This window comes from Sander lucioperca, chromosome 24 (assembly GCF_008315115.2).
Source record: "Sander lucioperca isolate FBNREF2018 chromosome 24, SLUC_FBN_1.2, whole genome shotgun sequence".
Lineage (NCBI taxonomy): Eukaryota > Metazoa > Chordata > Actinopteri > Perciformes > Percidae > Sander > Sander lucioperca.
Window position 1 is genome coordinate 12,938,956 of NC_050196.1, and position 18,256 is coordinate 12,957,211.

General features: G+C 38.1%; 1 protein-coding gene across 2 annotated transcripts; it reads left to right on the plus strand.

Moving 5' to 3' along the window:
• The first annotated feature begins 249 nt into the window (after positions 1-249).
• Positions 250-12,376, plus strand: pspc1 (paraspeckle component 1). 2 transcript variants are annotated; one of them, XM_031291896.2, is made up of 10 exons: positions 372-752; positions 1,339-1,488; positions 1,632-1,783; positions 2,012-2,107; positions 2,318-2,514; positions 3,000-3,084; positions 3,204-3,309; positions 8,369-8,426; positions 10,819-10,955; positions 11,455-12,376. In XM_031291896.2, the coding sequence occupies exons 1-10, from the start codon at positions 372-374 to the stop codon at positions 11,695-11,697; spliced, it is 1,605 nt and encodes a 534-aa protein (XP_031147756.2). In that variant the 3' UTR covers positions 11,698-12,376. The 2 variants fall into 2 exon arrangements, with proteins under 2 accessions (XP_031147758.2, XP_031147756.2); XM_031291898.2 differs by lacking the exons at positions 8,369-8,426; positions 10,819-10,955 and having other exon boundaries at positions 250-752.
• Positions 12,377-18,256: the final 5,880 nt, after the last annotated feature.

The window sequence follows — 18,256 nt, forward strand, 5'->3', positions numbered from 1 at the left end:
TTGCTGCCTTTGTCTGTTCTATATCACTGTAATAGTATATCTTTGGGTTTTGGGCTGATTGGCAAAAAAAAAGATTGGCACATTTATTGTTAAGGAAAAATAAATCATCATTAGTTGGAGGTTAATGATGATTCTTCTAGCCCCCCATGGCTGGAAGGGGGTCACAAAAATTCCAGTTGGTATTTACCATTGGATGTTAGAGAACGTATTTACGCCCTTGGCTGGATCAAAATAGGACGTTGCGCGCACAACCACCGCCATCTTTGAAAATCAGGAGGTGTGTGTGCACAGCACAGCATCAGCGGTCCACAATCCTTCTCCCCAAAGTTAGTTTAATTAAGATAACGTTACATAAACAACTTTGTCCGAACATGGCTAACCGAAATATGCAGCAAGCAAACATGCAAAGCTGTAATTCTCCTCAACAAGCGATACGCGGGACCGACTCCCCGGCCCCGGCGCAGTCACCGGCGAACAAAGACAGCCCAACGCCGCAGCAGCAGCAGTCACCCGCGGCCGAACAAGGGGAAGTATCCGGAGAAGGAAGCGAAGAAGGCCGGGAGGAAATGACTCTGGATATTACGAGTTTTCGGAAGCCCGGTGAGAAGACGTTCACCCAGCGCTCACGTCTTTTTGTCGGAAACCTCCCGGTGGATATCCCGGAGGAGGAGTTCAAAAACATGTTTGCTAAGTATGGGAACATTGGCGAGGTTTTCATCAACAGAGACCGGGGGTTCGGCTTCGTTCGCTTGGTAAGTTCTGTGTGTGTTGCTTTTTTATTCTGAAACAAACCTCCCCTAACTAACGTTAACGTTAGTATGTGTTTTTGGTTTTATTTTGTGGACCGAAATTTCGTGGCTAAGCTAACTAAGCTGCTATGTTAGCAAACACACAAGGTGCTGGTTGACTTCAATCGATCAAGTTACTAGTCACGACTTGACACCATATGCTTGACACCCATATTATAATAACCATTCATCTTACATTCATCCGTAACATGTAAAATGTGATGTAAAAACAAAAACTGCAATCTTTAAATATTTGCTCAAAATATTTCACATTAGATTTTCTATAAAATTGGAGTTAGTATATGCTGGTTATTATCAGTTGAAGTGACTTAATTGTGTATCACGATGTCTCAATATATGATTTCATCACGATACGATTCTATTGAAAGGTGAAAAAGAAATTATATTGAATTATCGCCCAGCCCTACATGGGTGCAAATTCTAGACTGTCAAATATCTTTAGGATAACAATTTGAATACAGTTTATTCTGCAGCCCTAACGAATGCCATAATGTCATCATCCTCCCCCCCCCCTCCCCCCTGTCTTCAGGAAACCCGGACGCTGGCAGAAATTGCTAAAGCTGAGCTGGATGGGACTATTTTGAATAATCGACCAATCAGGATCCGCTTCGCTACACACGGTGCTGCGCTTACAGTGCGCAACCTGTTGCCTGTAGTAACAAATGAACTGCTTGAACAGGTATACTGGACAAAAGCTATAAAATCTCAGAAATTCAACAGGATTGGGATGTTTGTCAATTGTACTTCCTGTGTCTGCTGCTCTGTGGAATTGCTGATTTCTTTGCAGTGATAAGTAATCTGAAATCCACCCTCTACCATCAGGCGTTTTCTGAGTTTGGGCCGGTGGAACGGGCTATTGTTGTGACAGATGACCGTGGTCGTCCCACTGGGAGAGGCATTGTGGAGTTTGCAAGCAAAGCAGCTGCACGTAAGGCCCTGGAGCGCTGCAAAGAGGGAGCGCTGCTGCTGACCACGTAAGGAGTGTGGGCATGGTGAACACAGAACTGGCTGGGGTTGAATGACTTTGTGGTTTGCTGTTTTAGTTGCATAATGAAGGTTTAGTTTTTACCTACTCATCCCGAATCAGTTAAACCTTACGCTTGTACAAAAACTAATTACTTATGAGGCATTTTGTCCTTTCTACTGCATCGTCTTTCTTGTAATATCACAGGTTTAATTCAGTGTTGTTTCTGTTTCTTCAGCACACCTTGTCCAGCCATTGTGGAGCCCTCGGAGCACTTTGATGATGAGGATGGACAGCCTGAAAAACTGCTGCAGAAGACTCCAAAGTACTACAAGTAAGTCAACAAGTTATTTGTAGTTATCTTATAGTGCAAATAATGCATACATTTTTGTTACATTAAAATGTGCTTCAGTTTGTTCATACTGTTTGTTGGTTTTTGAACATTTTGAACTCCACAATGCTCATTCTGTCTCTTGGTCTAGGGTGGCTGACCGTAATCCACTGGAATTGTTGTTTATTTTTGTATTATCTTTTTTTCTGCCAGGGAACGAGAGCAGATGCCGCATTTTGCTCAGCCGGGGACGTTTGAGTTTGAATATTCGTCTCGCTGGAAAGCTCTTCATGAGATGGAGAAACAGCAAAGAGAACAGGTGGACAAGAACATTAAAGAGGCCAAAGAGAAACTGGAGGCTGAGCTAGAAGCGGCCAAACATGAACATCAGCTCATGTTAATGAGACAAGGTAGGGGCTGTGGGGCCGCTTTACTGTACTATGTACTTTAGTGTACTTGATATCTCACATTTGTTCAGGTGGGAAATCAAAACAATACCTATTTGCAGTGTAGCTGCCTGTGGTGATTGATTTAAACTGTAGGTAAGCGTAAGATTTAGCCAGCTGACTCTTTATGGATGTTTTATACATATATAATATCTGGCAGTGTTATGCTTTTATTATATAGCTAAGGTAATCATCTTTACCTTCTCTCATTCATTTTGTTTTAGAGAGTAATGATGGGTGAAAAGAGGGAATGGGTTATGTCGCCTCAATTGAATAAGTGTTAGAATTTGGTTGCTTATGTCGTGTTGCTCATCATGATCTCTGAGTTATAGGAAATACTGCCTCATGCATGTTGCCCTTTTGTTTTGTGTTTTTGCATTTATTATTCCTTATATATCCATTCCTCTGCCAGTTCGTGTTACTCATGTTGTCTTCCTCCCTTCTTCCAGATCTAATGAGACGTCAGGAGGAGCTGAGGAGACTGGAGGAGCTCCGCAACCAGGAGCTGCAGAGGCGAAAGCAGATAGAGATGAGGTGTGTTTCCTTTCTTAAGCAAACCATTAGGACCGAGTGAGAGAGCTGTTGAGAGTCCCTCCTGTTTGATTTGGTTGTATTTTATTTGACTATTCTGTCTTTACTCTCTCTGGCTGCAGGCATGAAGAGGAGCGGAGAAGGAGAGAGGAGGAGATGATGAGACACAGAGAACAGGAGGACCTGAGACGCCACCCAGATGGCTTCAAACCAAACTACCTGGACAATGTGAGTACAGCTGGAATACATATATGCTGTCAAACACACTTAGAAACACACTAAAGACTGTCCAGTTACATTTGCACCTAGGGCTGGGCGATATGGAGCAAATCCAATATCACGATATTTTTGACCAAATACCTCAATATCGATATTGTAGGGTTGACAATTCACAAGTCACACATTTTTACACAATGATTTTTGTGATAAATAATCATCAGGAATGTGGATATAATGACTAAGTGGTTAAAGGCAATTAAAAGAACAGCTAGAACAAAATGACGTCACTTCTGTAATGTACTACTGTAATGCAGCCTTTAAAACCAGGAAAAGAAAACACTTATATTACAATATCCAAAATCTAAGAAGATATCTACTCTCATATCACGATATCACAATATAATATTGATATATTGTCCAGCCCTATTTGCACTTTTGATACATATTAAAGTATCGTGCACACGCAAACAATCAAGACTCACACCAGTCAAAGAGTAAAAGTTGGGTTAATACTTTATTATTCAACAAATGCATACATGACCTTTCTCTCTACTTTGCGCATCGCCTTAGCACACACTGATCTTTTTAATTCTAGATAGAAATCAAAAGAAAGTAGAAATACATAATTAAGCATACTTGCCTCCTATTTGCCTTAGTATGCTACATATCATAGTATATACTATGATATTTAGCACATACATACAGTATATACATATACTATGCACCATAGTGTGAAATGGATCTCAACAGCCTGTATAGTGTACATACTTTAGCAGTGTCGTTTGTAAGATACAGCAGCATCCTCAGTTATTGGTCTTTGGTATTACAGTAGCTGCAGAGTTTATTTTTTTCTAGCAGATTTTAGTCTGAATCTATAAATCTATTTCATTGAGGCATATCTTGGGGATTTTTTTTAAACGTGTAGTACACAAGAACCACTTGCCGAAAATGATTTAACTTGGTCCAGAGCCCAGTGTTAGGTTAGCAGCAACCCCATTTCTTCATTTTTGTTTGTTTTGCATTTCCTACATTTTAGCAGCACCTCGACTGAATTGTGTTGCTGTGCAGGTTTTTCTTATTTCCTTATAGTTTTGTAGCAGCTTTCAGTCACGTCTATAGAGACAACATTTTCCATCTTCTTGATTATTCGTTATGGTTTTTTAATAGTTGTAGTCAGGCTGCCATAGTAACACATCACTGTAATACTGTAGTTCATTGTGTCAAACTATGCATGGGATCCCCACTAACCACAGATATTATATTGTTTCACTTTTACTATGTATGTATTTATTTATTAGTAATATATTACTATTATCTGTAAGTTGAATACTAAATCAATATTAGGCCTCTTCTTATCATGATCCTGTTTTTTCAGAATCTTTCAGAACTGTATGCTTATGCACACCACCTTTTACAGTTGTTGCTTTTGTTTCCACCCCCTGAACAAATAAAAGAAACAAACCAATGCAAGTTCATAATCAAAGATCAGTGATTGGAACAACACCTTTATGCATGCTGGTAAAGCAGGTTATTCATGGCTTAGAATTATACAGTCTTGTGTGCAGTTTCTTTTCTATAAATGTGTTTTTCTGAGTTGTGATGTGACTGCACCTTTTATAGTAGCTGCAGTTGTCTCTCGTAAGTTTGAGGACTCTGTATTCATTATTTTCCTTGATGAACATTCATAGTTACCCTTAAATAATGATAGTATAGATCTCTTGTATTGCCAGCGTTACCTGTTAATTTGACAGGAACATGGTGGGATATATGAATAGAACCAGCCACTCCAACAGATAAGGAAACAAAAACGATGGAGCTTTGTGTACGTGGATGAGAGTGGAATGTTTTGCTGTCACACTAAAAATATTTACAAATACCAGTTTGGCCTCTGACCCTAGATCATTTCTAGCATCTCTCTTAGGGCCTAGTAATTAATACATTTATTAATAAGGATTAATGGAATATATAATAATTAATTTACTGGCACAGTGCTCTAACAGCAATGAGCAGGTTTGTAAAAAAACAAACAAAAAGGATTCAAGTGCTAATTCATACAAGTGGATTTGCAGTGAGAAAAAGTCAAAATGTAATCTGTATGATTTTATTTGATTTAAAAAAAAAAGTCTGAGTGAATTCCAGGTGCCTTATCTGTCAGTATGAGTGTCTGTCGGTGTGACATGTTGTTGATTTCTGTGTGATAACTTTTCTCTTCAAATCCTTTGCTCTGTTTAGAGGTCCTGTTGGAGTCTGCATCTTTACATGCATCTAACACACACACACACACACACACACACACACACTCAGAACTTTCATCTAGGACCACCCGTCCAATTCATACCGACTCCTTCACGGCCCCCATCTAACACTAATGATTAGTCTTATCAATGAACACACGTAGTTTTGAGTAAGATACATGAGAAGTTTCATTTGTATTGTTTTCTTTTAAACTGAAGTGGCATGTGTGTTGTCTCATACAGTTGGTGTGGATTGATATATTAATAGAGTACGTGTCAAATTTTACCTCCCTAACAGTGATACTACGAACTCTACATTAGCTTCCTTTGCCGTCCTGTCAATTATAAAATGTAATTTAAAGGTGTATTTTACACATTGGTAGACCACTCGGTATAATAAAAATATATAGACATGATTTATCATGGGCTGTTAACTTATTTACAGTGTTAGAGCAAGTGTTAACCTGCTCTTTCTGGCATTATACTATTATTAGACTGATGACTCCCAAAATATAAATGCTATCTGCTGCAATCTACTGCTTCCATTAGCTGCAGCTCATGCATTACTGACCACAGACAAATTTGAAGCTGCCATGTCATTAATGTAAGTGGAACAATGATATAGGGTGTTATCACACTTTGAGCACATTCACATTACTACTTATTTTAATTGCAACATATTGACCAATAAACAGGTAAGTATATTAAGGATACAAAGGTCGAGCATCTCAATATTTGCACAGTAATTTAACTTTTGAGTGTCCCAAAAAAATGTTTGTGTGGGACAATTTCTGCTATTGCTGTAAATGTATAGTTTTGGCCCACCAAATTAAAGTTCCATACCTGTCCATGGATTACCAATTTGATCTCTGTGATATGTCTAAATTTTCTACCTTCAACATAAGAGTATATACACATTTAGAAGGTAGAGGTTGTAACTGTGCAAAATTCAATCCACCATTATTCTTTGTGATAAGATGGTGAAAATGTATACCGTGGTGATAACATTCACTGACCCATTATAGTGAGTTTATAATTTTTCTTAAAAATAGTTCATTGGTCATAGGTCATTGATGTCCAGTAGGTTTCAATCATATGGATTAAGCCTTGTCTAGATGTTTAATTGGTACATTTTCTTTAAAAAACGTTAATCCTAAAGCAGACTCAATACAGGTCAGTGAAATATTGTTGAACTGTATTCACTTTGTGCGTTTGCATATTTTGTATGTGTGAAACGGAGAGAGAGGATTGTGTGTCAGTTTGTGTGTGAATGAAATGTATCCATAATTGTGTTTATTGTGAGAATGAATGAATGAATGAACAGATGATGGAGCATCTCTGGTTTTGTGTTTGGGTCCTGAAACACCAAGCTGACAGGCGTCATTCAGCAGTTGCGTTATTCCCAGCACCATTTGCTATAGTCGACCATTCTCAGCACACGTGGGGCTAATGCATGTTGAATCTGCATCAGAAGCAGTCACTAATTTAGTATTGTTTATCTTTATCTTTTTTTGCCTTCACCCTTTCCTTCTTCACAAGAACAGACATAATACTACTATTTATGTATTCAAGAGTAAAACAAGTACATTAAAATACATTAACAGATGCATTCTGGTGGTCAACTGTAGTCTTTGCTATGAGGTTGTTTTGTTTGTTGTCGCTAGGGTTGGGTACCGAACGCGGTGCCAATAGGGCACCGGTTCTGACGTAAGCGGTAGTAACGAGACCGAATAAGAACGAACATTTCGGTTCCTCATTTCGGTGCCTGACCCTTTTTTTTCAGAAGCATCGCTGCACGGGACCCTACGTTACCGTTAGCTAGTAGCTGCATTAAACACAATGGTTAAAATGCTGACAGCTAACGTTAAGTGGTGTAAAGTGTGACTGTATTTCCCTGTGGAGGATTCTAACAGCGGGACGTAACAGTCTGCAGCTGCCGTTGTCGGAAAAATAACACAGACGGTGCATTCACTTGAAACTCGCCAGCCTTGTGGTGCATTTTAAGTTATTGTAAAATACCCTTTTCCCATCAGGTGCTTGTTTTTGTCGTTACTGGTGAAATAATTTATTGTTATAAGTTATTGTTATGACATTATTAATCAATCATTTAATTTTGACCATATGGCCTTAGCAATAAACAAGCCGTTCTTTAATGTCGCCAACTGTCGTTTTGTGCTCCTTTTTTATATTTTATATTATATACATTATAAATATATGAAATATATTTCGGTTCAGGCACCGTTTAGGCACCGGCACCGTTTTAAAAGTATCGATTTAGCACCGGTATCGGAAAAACCCCAAAAGATACCCCACCCAAGTTGTCGCTAATATCTAGTTTGACTTGGTGTGTCAGGACCCTGTGCGAATGGGCGAATGTTGTACAGATTGTTTTACACAACTTTTAATTTGGGTTGGGTCTAGAGGCTGACAAAAGTACATGCTTTAAACTCCTAAAAAAGACGTGTGAATAAAATAGCCTGAAGCCCGTTTGATGTGGCTTATGTTTTAAAGATATGCTTGCTCCAGCTGATTTGATTAGTAGCCTCAATTTGCAAAGTGTCAGTGTGCATTAAGCTTGTCTGAGACCAGTAAGTCTACAGAACAGCAGGAGGATGGAAAATGTTTCTGCATTGCCAAAGTTTGAATAGAGGCGAAGAAGCATTGAAGCTGAACCTTAAGTTCACCCTTTCCATCACTGTTAAATTCTTTAAATGCCATGGGCAATTTCTATCATCAGTTTTGTGTAGAAAATGAATACTTTTTCAGAAAGCCTATCCACTGAAGAATTGTACTTTAGCAGTTTTGTTCTGAAGGCTCCTTTTCACTTCTTCCAGAGAGAACAGGAAATGAGAGTGGGTGAGCTGGGCCCTCGTGGAGCCATTAATATGGGAGGTACGGGCATGATTGTGTAAAGACTGGTTGATTCAAAAACCAGATCAAGTGACGATAATGAGTAAATTATTACTGCCTTAATGTCATTTATCACTATTATTTGTTTTGCATCCCCAGTGGCTCCTTTTCAATAAGATGTATTTACATGTTTATAATGACTAAAGTAATACTTTGTATGTTTTGACTTCTTTTTGGTGTAAAATGGACTTACAGGGGATGCAATGCAAAAGAAAAACAAAACCATAATACACCCCATGACAACTTTATGTCTGTACTCACAGAATATACAGTGTACTGAACGGGGTTGTTTTTGTTGGGGCGAGGTTTTTATAGTTTGAGAAATATTTGGTCCCTGAGCTCTCATCCTGAATTGAAATTGAAAGATTTTACTGTGATATTTATTAACTGTTCTGGCCTTTTGAGTTTGTTTTTACAGTACATTTTCAGGAAGAAACCTAAAGGCTGCAGCATTTATTTAGCACTTATGATTTTTAAGTGAATCATAGCTGGAAATAACAAGTAACAACAAGTAAAGACAAACGTCTGTTGACTTTGATCGGGTATGAAAATTGTAAAGTAAATGTTGATGTGCGGAGTGCAGGATGAGGGGCTGGGGACTGAGGTTTTGGTCTATAATGTAGGACAGATTGTTAGATATTCATGGTGGTCCTTCCCCATACATTATTACCTAGGATTGCACATCATCTATATAAACAAAACTGCTGTGTTCCATTTGTATTTTTGTTGTTGTTGCACAAACAGTAGCATCCCGTTTTTACTTAAAATGTAAAAAACCTGAGGGAGATATGGCATTGCTGTTTGTGTCATGTAATAATTTCTATGGAAGGTTACAGTCTCATTGCGCCACACAGATCTTTCCGTTGCTGTGATTTTTTGCCGCCTCAGTGGACATTTAAGCCACATACTTAATTCATGTCATGATTTATTTGCTAAGTCTGTTTCCATTGCAGCAACTTTTTTTTTTTTTTTTTTAAACCTCAGCCAAGCATGAAAACCTTCAACTTTTTTTCCAACATTTTATTATTTACACCCCACTTCCGTTTTTTAGTGTAAGTGCAAATTGACACATAAAAACAGGTGGATGGAATCCAAACTCTTACCTTATTCCTTCCTATGTTATAAAATGTTAATATCCAACACTGTATAGTGTGTTATGTCTGTAGCGCTTTTCACAAAGTGGGAGATATCGTTGGTCTGAGAAATTTCCAATATCTCTGACTCGAAGTCGGAGGCTGCTTGTAATTACAGTTCAAATGATAGTTTTACATCAGTCGTCATGTTGCAACACGTCGGGATTGTACTATTTAACCCTTGTGTTGACCTCAGGTCACATTGACACGTTTTAAATTTTTGTTTTATATCAGAAAATATGGGACGTAGAAATAAGCTCTGAAAATGTGTAGAAGAAAAATTAAAAAAGTTGGAAAAAGCAAAATCAAGGTTGAAGGGAAGACAACACAAGGGTTAACATTTGAAGATCTGAATGAAAGTGGAGAATTCTGTTGTTTGAATGGGATATAACCTTTGATGTCTGTGCCGGTCTGACTGCTTTTAGAAATGGTCCAAGGTTTTTTCCTTACAACTCTGAACGCTTGACGACTAAGATGATGTGCAATCCAAGGTTTAGTTAGGAAAAGATGTGGATGTTGGCACTTGGCCTTCAAGTTTAGGTGTCAAAGTAAGAACCTCTCATTATTAATTACACAATCTGCTGTCTCGGTCTATTCTATCTGTAATGTCTACTTCAACATAATATATGACCTGTTTACTACTTTAAATGAACGTTGGTTTTTAGTTGTGTTGGCATATATTAGGGGTGTGCCAAAAAATCGATTCACATTCGAATCGCGATTCAAGCTCTACCGATTCAAAATCGATTCATAGAATTCCAAAAATCGATTTAATATTTTTTAATTTTGTAATTTTTTTAATTGTATGTCTACTGCAATCACATGGGAAAAGTAACTACATTTACATACTGTGAATCTGAACCGCGATATCGAACCGTGACATTTTCTGAATCGTGCACCCCTAGCATATATATATATATATATATAATATTATATTATATTATATAATATATAATATAAGCTAACGTTGATTACAGAACGGTTTTGTAAAGGTCTTACTTCATACTGATAAATTGAGTGTACTGTTAATGTGTTTTTTAAATGAGTAGCAAAGTAATAAAATAATAGTCCTCATCAGATGACAGAAATCATATAAGCTGTCGACCAAAAGCCAACGTTAAATTTTTCTTTGAAGTCATTGAGATTAGTTGTGTTCAGCTACCACAGGTCTTGCGTGGCGTTGGGGTACATTTAACTGACCCACCAAATAACAAACCAATGCTCCGTTGTTTTGCGTGTAGATGGCTATAACCAGGGGTCTCCGGGACCCAGTGGTAACCAGGGTCAAATGATGGGCATGAGTGGAAGGGGAGGAGCCGTTGGCCCAGAGGGAACTGCAAATATGGGGACACCATTGATGTCAGAGAATGGAGCCATGGTAATGTATCAGGAAAGAATTAGGAAGATATAGCTTATCTCTCAATTAGTCTATCTTCAACTTGAATGCCATTTTCTTTATAGACTATACTACGAGAACATGACCTAATAACAGCACATTAGTCAAACCGTCTGTTTAGAAATTAAAAGTCATTGTTTGGCTTCTAAGGAATTCCTAAAAAAAGTAGTTCTTGAATTTGAGCAAAGGCCTCCCTTTAGCCTTATTCTGAAGCAGAAGTAAACTATTACTATATTTGTAAAAACCTATATTAAGCTTTGAAAATGTATCTCAAAACTGTAGACTTAACTAATAGTCTTATTCCTCTGTCTCCCTTTGTCTGCTTGGTTCACCTCACTCCCTTTTACTTTCGGATGGCGACACTTGGATCAAACCCTGACTGATGAACTCTGAAATTGCTTTTCTGGATACACTGTATTCGTGTCTGACCCCCGAACACCATTTCCGTCTTTTTTGTTTCCCTGACTCCATGACACCCCAGCAAAACGATAGATACCTGCAGGGTGGATCAGTGGGGGGGCGACCAGAAGTTGAGTCCCCAAAGCAGCAGCCGCAACAGCTGCCGCAGCAGCAGCAGCCGCCACAGCAGCAGCAGCAGCAGCAGCAGCAGCAGCAGCAGCAGCCGCCATTAGGCCCTCAAGTTGGACCAGCCCCAGGATTCGGAAGGGGGAGTCCAGTAGGGGGAGTCTTTGATGGGCCAAATAACAAACGCCGCAGATACTAAGATACTTCTGATCATGGAGACACAGTTCTCATGGATCTTTGTTACTGCCCCAAGCCGATCATCTTTTTCTGTGTTACATCGACCCACTTCCCTCCCTGTGGGAAATGTTTGATATGTTTTTTTTGCCAGTTTTATTTTTCCTGTAAGGAAAGTTGTCACTGAGAGGCATATATTTTGTGATTGATAAAACTACAAAGAAATGGTTTGTAGCTACACTTATTTGCAACATTTATACACAATATTTTTCCCAGCATAAGTTTCCCCTCTGTTTTTTAAGTGACACGGTTTGTGCTTTTTGTCTGCTGAATATTAAGTGTGCAAACAAGTTTCAAAGCATGTCAAGAAGCCTTTTGTGGGTAGACAACTTTGCAGTTGGTGGTGGTTACTATTGTCTTGGATACACTCTATGAAGCTGCTGTATGGGAGTGTTAAATTTAAATTAAGATGAATTAGTTTGGACATTGATTAGAGTCAAAACAAGATTGCTAATCTCTGAAACTGAAAAGTAGAGTAAACCCAAAAAGACTTTCCTGGGAGTAGGTAGTAGTTTGTGGTCCTCCCATTAAAAATACTGTTACTCTTAGCTAATTGGATGTTCAATCATACAGTAAGTGAATGTTTCTGAAGCTTCAGTGCATCCTGTATTTGATGGTTAAGAGAAATAAAACATTTGTAGTAGCTTCTGTCTCTTTGTCATTTGAAAGAATTGTCATTTTCTTCATAAATTTAACATTAGAGATGCACCGATTGCAATTTTCTTGACTGAATAATGACAGTTTTTTACGTCTGACTTGCCAATTCCGATATTGGCCCTTTCTGGTTTTCTTTGTTTCTAATAACTGTATTTGACAGCATACACAAACATTTGTGTTTATTATCAGTGTGTATTATCTGGAAAATAATGCACTTGACACACATTGCACATGCAATTTTATGACTTGCTGATCAAATGCCACAAATGTCCCCACCACCAAGTTGTGGTCACCGTTTTATATGAACAATATTTTACTTTTCCTAATCAGGTGATCACAAAATATGTTAAACAAATAAGAAGACATTATGGTATCTCCATAGTGTTTAAGTGAGTGTCCAGATATATTTGCTGTGTGTGTCGTGGGTTTCTGTGTGCGTGACCAAACAAGATCTTCGTTTCACTGGATCTGAGAAATGTGATATACACTAACCAGGTGTCAGATTCTAAAGAATAGTTTTATAACAGGTAATTACATTTAATTTCTTCCTCTCTTGTATCTTTGCATTGTAAAACACACACACACACACACACACACACACACACACACACACACACACACACACACACACACACACACACACACACACACACACACACACACACACACACACACACACACACACACACACACACACACACACACACACACACACACAAAGCACTTCTGCAAGCCTAATGATGTGCAGCCGGAAAGGCTAAATGATAAAATGAGAGAAAACTGCTGTGTGATGTTTCGGAGTGTATGTATGTATGTAACATGTTTAAGTTATATTTGTTTTTATAAGGTATTTCTGTGAAGCAAATCGTGTCGTGAGTCAATTTCAGACTATGGACTGAGATGTGCCCATTACCAAAGCTGGGTCACTCACATCATTATAATCTAAAGGCTCAAGTCATTTGTACTGCAAAAGCAGTTTATAGATTTCATCCATAACCACATATGTAGACTACTTTTATTTGGTAAACCATGAATAACTTCAAAAAGAATTTAGTGCTTTCTATTGCTGCTCAGTTGGAAGTTAGGAGGCAGTGTATTTTTTAAGTAATTTCAAGGATGTCACGCCAGCCAAAAGGCAAATATTTGAGATATTGTGGATAGAAGAGCAAGTAAAACTTGATCTTATTTGCTCTTTTAGACTTAGACTTGAGCTTATTGCTTATTGAGTCAAGAAACGTTGATCTTGTAGGCTGTATGTCTTAACAAGAGCAGCCTTTGAGAAATTGGCCAGGTTTAATTGCCACTGGATTTTGTTAATCATATCTTTTGATCATTTGAAATAGCTGGTCTTTTGACAGGAATTGCTCCACTGGTTCCTGGAAATCACTGTTTGGAATCAAATGCGTTGTTTGCTGAAGCATAGTTTGATCGTTAATATTTTGTAATTACCAAAATATGATTTGCATCATCTGATGAGCCAGTTTTGGTTTTATTTGTTATTGCTCATTACCGGTTTTGCACAAATATATATTTGAGAGGCTATTTGAATAACATAGTCTATGAAATGTCACTTTTAGTTTGATGCTCACAATATTCAACAGAATATTTGTTTGAAATGGTCTTCTTTCTTATCTGCTATAGGTCCTGTTTGTGTCCTGCCTCCAGTGAAGGAATAGGTAAACACACACACAAACACACAGTGTTTACAACTCTGCAGGTCCATTGTATTTTAAATGATGTGGACATCAATATTTTTAATAAGTTATCATTTTGTACCGCAGCATCAGACCCTATTAATAAATACCTAGGGTTGATACAAAATCTATTGTCCTCAAAGGGCAGTTTGGCCTACAGACAGCAGACAATGATTAATATATATAAAATGTGTATGTATTTTTTTTCTTGTAATTTGAAAGTAAACATGACATGCAGAACAAGAACAGTAGGGCTAGGATGGGGTCATCAATTAAACAGACAAATACACAGGTACAGATAATTACACTGGGATTTCGTCAACGTCGCCTCTTGGTATTAAAAACAAAAAGAAACCAGAAGGGCACTTGGAGAGCGTAGACCTCCGCCAAGGCATAATCTATCTCAAAATGTTAATGCAGTGTGTATTTTCCCAGTCTGGAACTCATTTTTCAGATAATTCCAACACCACATGAGTGCAGCACAAATTCCCTATCTCACAATAGGCTCGTTCGAGATTAACTGCGCCTCGCCTGTAAAGTGGACGAGAGCAGGCGGCAGCAGCCGGGGGCGGTGACAACAATCGGCTGTCAAGTTGGACAGTTTCCAGCCGATTCCTATGGATTCCAGCAGCCTTCAGGCTGAACAGGAAGTCACAGAAACACTGTGGTCCGATTCCAATTTAATTAAATGTTATCAGACCCATATATCAGCTTGTACACAGTCTCCAGTTGTTTTAATGATGACAGAGTAGCTCTCAAAATTGCTCTACATGTGATCTGTTGCTGATTTTTATTAACAACACACTGTAGATGATCTGTAATCTGAACAGATTTAGTCTCTCTGACTTCTAAACATACTATCAGCCACACAGCATGTGTTCTGTACAGAATAAGCCTCTAAATCAGACAAATAGCAGTTAAAATCCCTCCAATTCAAAATCAGTAAGAAGTTTATATAAAACATCATCATGTTGAGTCGATTCTGAACCAATCAGCTGTTAGATCAGCTGAGAGGCCAGCATTTCCCAGCATGCCCTGGGTCCGCCTGGGTCTTGCAGTCGGTGAAAAGCAACTGCGCTGCCTGCGTCTCAGAACTGCGGCCACCTTGATCTCGTGAGGTTATCGTTGCCCACGTGTGCATGACGTCAGAGCAAGTCGGACGCAAATCTAACCGGCCTGCATTGGGCGGCGATCACTGGTGATCGATTCTGCGCAGACCTGGCTCATCTCGAACAAGCCTAGTGTTAACGAAAGTGAAAAATAATTTGTGTATCCGCCCCGGGATTCAGATCCGCTGCAGTAGGTTTTCTGTAATCCTACGGACTGACAATCAAACAGACAAACCGAGCAGAAAACATGACCTTCTTGGTGGAGGTAATGAAGAAAAATGGTTAGAGTCAGTGTCTATTTCCTGAGAGTAACAATTTCATCCAGTATTTTTCACCCTTGTCTTGCTATAGTTAGACATTGTAAGTCATATTTTCCATGAAGCATAGTTCATAGTGGGAGAGGAGCTCATTAGGTTTTTTTTTGTTTTTTTTACTTGCAGCCATAAAGAACCTCAGGAGGTACATAATCAGTTTTACACAAACCTTTAGGCAGATCTCATATTGAATATTCACTAGTGCATACGGGATGAAAAGATATATCTTTCAAAACTTTAAGCAAAGTCAGAGCATATGTACTGTATGTATGATTCTTTGAACATAATTTCAGTAGAGAGTAGAGACGAGTCAGCACCGACAAACTGTCCCGGAAAAGTCAAGGACAATCGTCAGTTCTCTGTACTGTTTTGTTATATTTTGATACAATAAATCACCACGAAATTAAGACATTTTGGTCATTGTGCTTCCTAGCAGCTCATAAATAGTAGCAGTTGGCATTCCGCATTCAACGTTCAGTGTTCCACTGCTGTTAATCTCTGTTGTTCATAAGTACAAATCGTTATTAATAGAAGAGGAATCCGTGGTTAAGGTGGATGACATTTATACAACATATGTAATTCCACAGGTAGGTTTTTAAACATTGTATTGTATCCACATTAAATAAAGAAGATTTATAAAAACCATGTCTCTGATACCTCTGATTTTGACCTTTTGTTCTGTTATTGATGTAAATGATTTGCTGTTGATTTTATGTAATTCCTGAGTTTGTTAAAACATTTCATGTTTGTAAATCACTTTTTCCTGCCCTATTAAACGTGTAATAATAAACAGATTAACAGATAAAGAGATTGGATGCTGTACCAGTAAATTAGATGAAACCCTCAAACATTTGATTTGTTAATTGGGTCATGTCTGTAATTGATGAACAAAGATAATTGTTATATCATGGCAGGATCTTTTTTTTTCAGAGTTTTTGGTCCATTTGTAGAACCAGAACAACTTTTATTGTGTTATATTTATTAGCAAGCAAAAGTTATAAAAAAAACAAAGTATTTGGGGCAACAGCCGATGTCGGTTGGATGGCTGTGGCTCAGAGGTATAGTTGTACTGTACGATTGTATGTGACAAATAATAAAGTTTCTTCTTTCTTCCGGTGAAGGTCATTGATCACTAACTATCTTATTTTTGTTTTTATTTAATCAATCGGCATTTCATCCTTCAAACTCACTGGGCTCTTAGTGGATGATTGTGTATAGTTTGCAGTGAGATATGAATGATAACCTTTGCCTCCAACATTTGGACTGCCTGTTTGATACAATCAAAGCAAACAGACTGATGCTTTAAGGGTGGTGTGTTTGTAGCAGGAAGGTTGGGAGTCAGAGAGGAGGGGTGCGCTGCTTTTCTTTGCCATGCCGAAGGCTGTTCATTATCAACACAAGGGAACGTAATCATTAAAGTGATCCAGTTTTAACGGGGCTGATTGTGGCCAATTTGGGGAATGAATACTTTGTGTCTTTCACTTTCTGGCCTTGTTCTGCTTTAGCCCAGTTTGTGGCCCACTTCTGTTTCTAGAAGGACAATCGATTTTGGGGCAACATTCTTTTCCTTATGAATATGTCCTTTAAAAAATCTCTTTGTCCAGATTTCCTCCCTCTATATGGTCAGGTTTACTTTTATCAATATTGTATATAGACCTAAATGAATAATTACTTACTTTAAGTGTTTTATTACAGCTTTTGAGGCATTAATATCTGCTTTACAGATCAAAAATGATGTCTCTTTGTAGAGTTAATTGACAGATTATCACTTTATTTAAGGTTTAAATGTGTCCTACATTACAACCTTACGGCCTACATTGCAGTCAGTACTATTCCTGACAGTTTCCCAGAGACACTGGAATCTAATAATGTCTCTTCAGACTGATGGAGAGCCTGAAGCTACTGTACTGACAGTGAGCATCAGACCCATAATCTGATAAAGGATCTAAATAAATTCTTTTAGCTTAGAGAATGTTCACAGGATTCCCTTTAGTTTGTTTATCTGCATTGATTTGAACCCTTGTGTTGTTTTTGTAGTTTGGGCTGCCACAAAATGTGTAAACCTTTTGCCCCTAATGCCCAATATGTAGAAAAAGTACTGCGGTGGCAATCCTTGCCTTTGCCACAAACTGGACTTGTACATGTGCAAAGTGTATTTTCTCTTACTTAGCTCATATTTTTGCCTTGTTTCTTGTTAAATGCTTCACATTTTCCCTCTTTAGGCCTCTAAAAATCCTTCAAATGAAAGGATCTAAGCAAACAAATAGCCTTTGTACTCCCCCAGAAAAACTTATTGTAGATTATATTGACTTTACAAATAATAATGTAATGCATGTGTGTTTTTGTTTAAATATGTAATGCTAAAATATTTCCCAATAAACCATGAATGGTATGTAAGTTTGGCTTTTTTGTTTTAGGGGATGAGGAAATATTAGCATAAATAAATTATATAGTTAAAGTCAATATTTAACACGTATTCAATTTTGCATTGGATGAGGTGAGATCATTTTGTCACCTGGTTTAACAAGCTTCTAAAAAAGGGTTGTATAAATCTAATCTACTAACAGAATGATCTTGTTTCTGCTAATAGACCGCAGTGAATTGTGGACTGATCATGTTGATTGAAATAATTATTTTTTTCTAATGCAGTTTGGTGGCAGTAATCAAACTTGTTCACTCTGCTGGACATCCGCAGATTTTTATTAACAAGCTGATTCCCTTATCAAACAACTAGTCTTACCTAATAATCC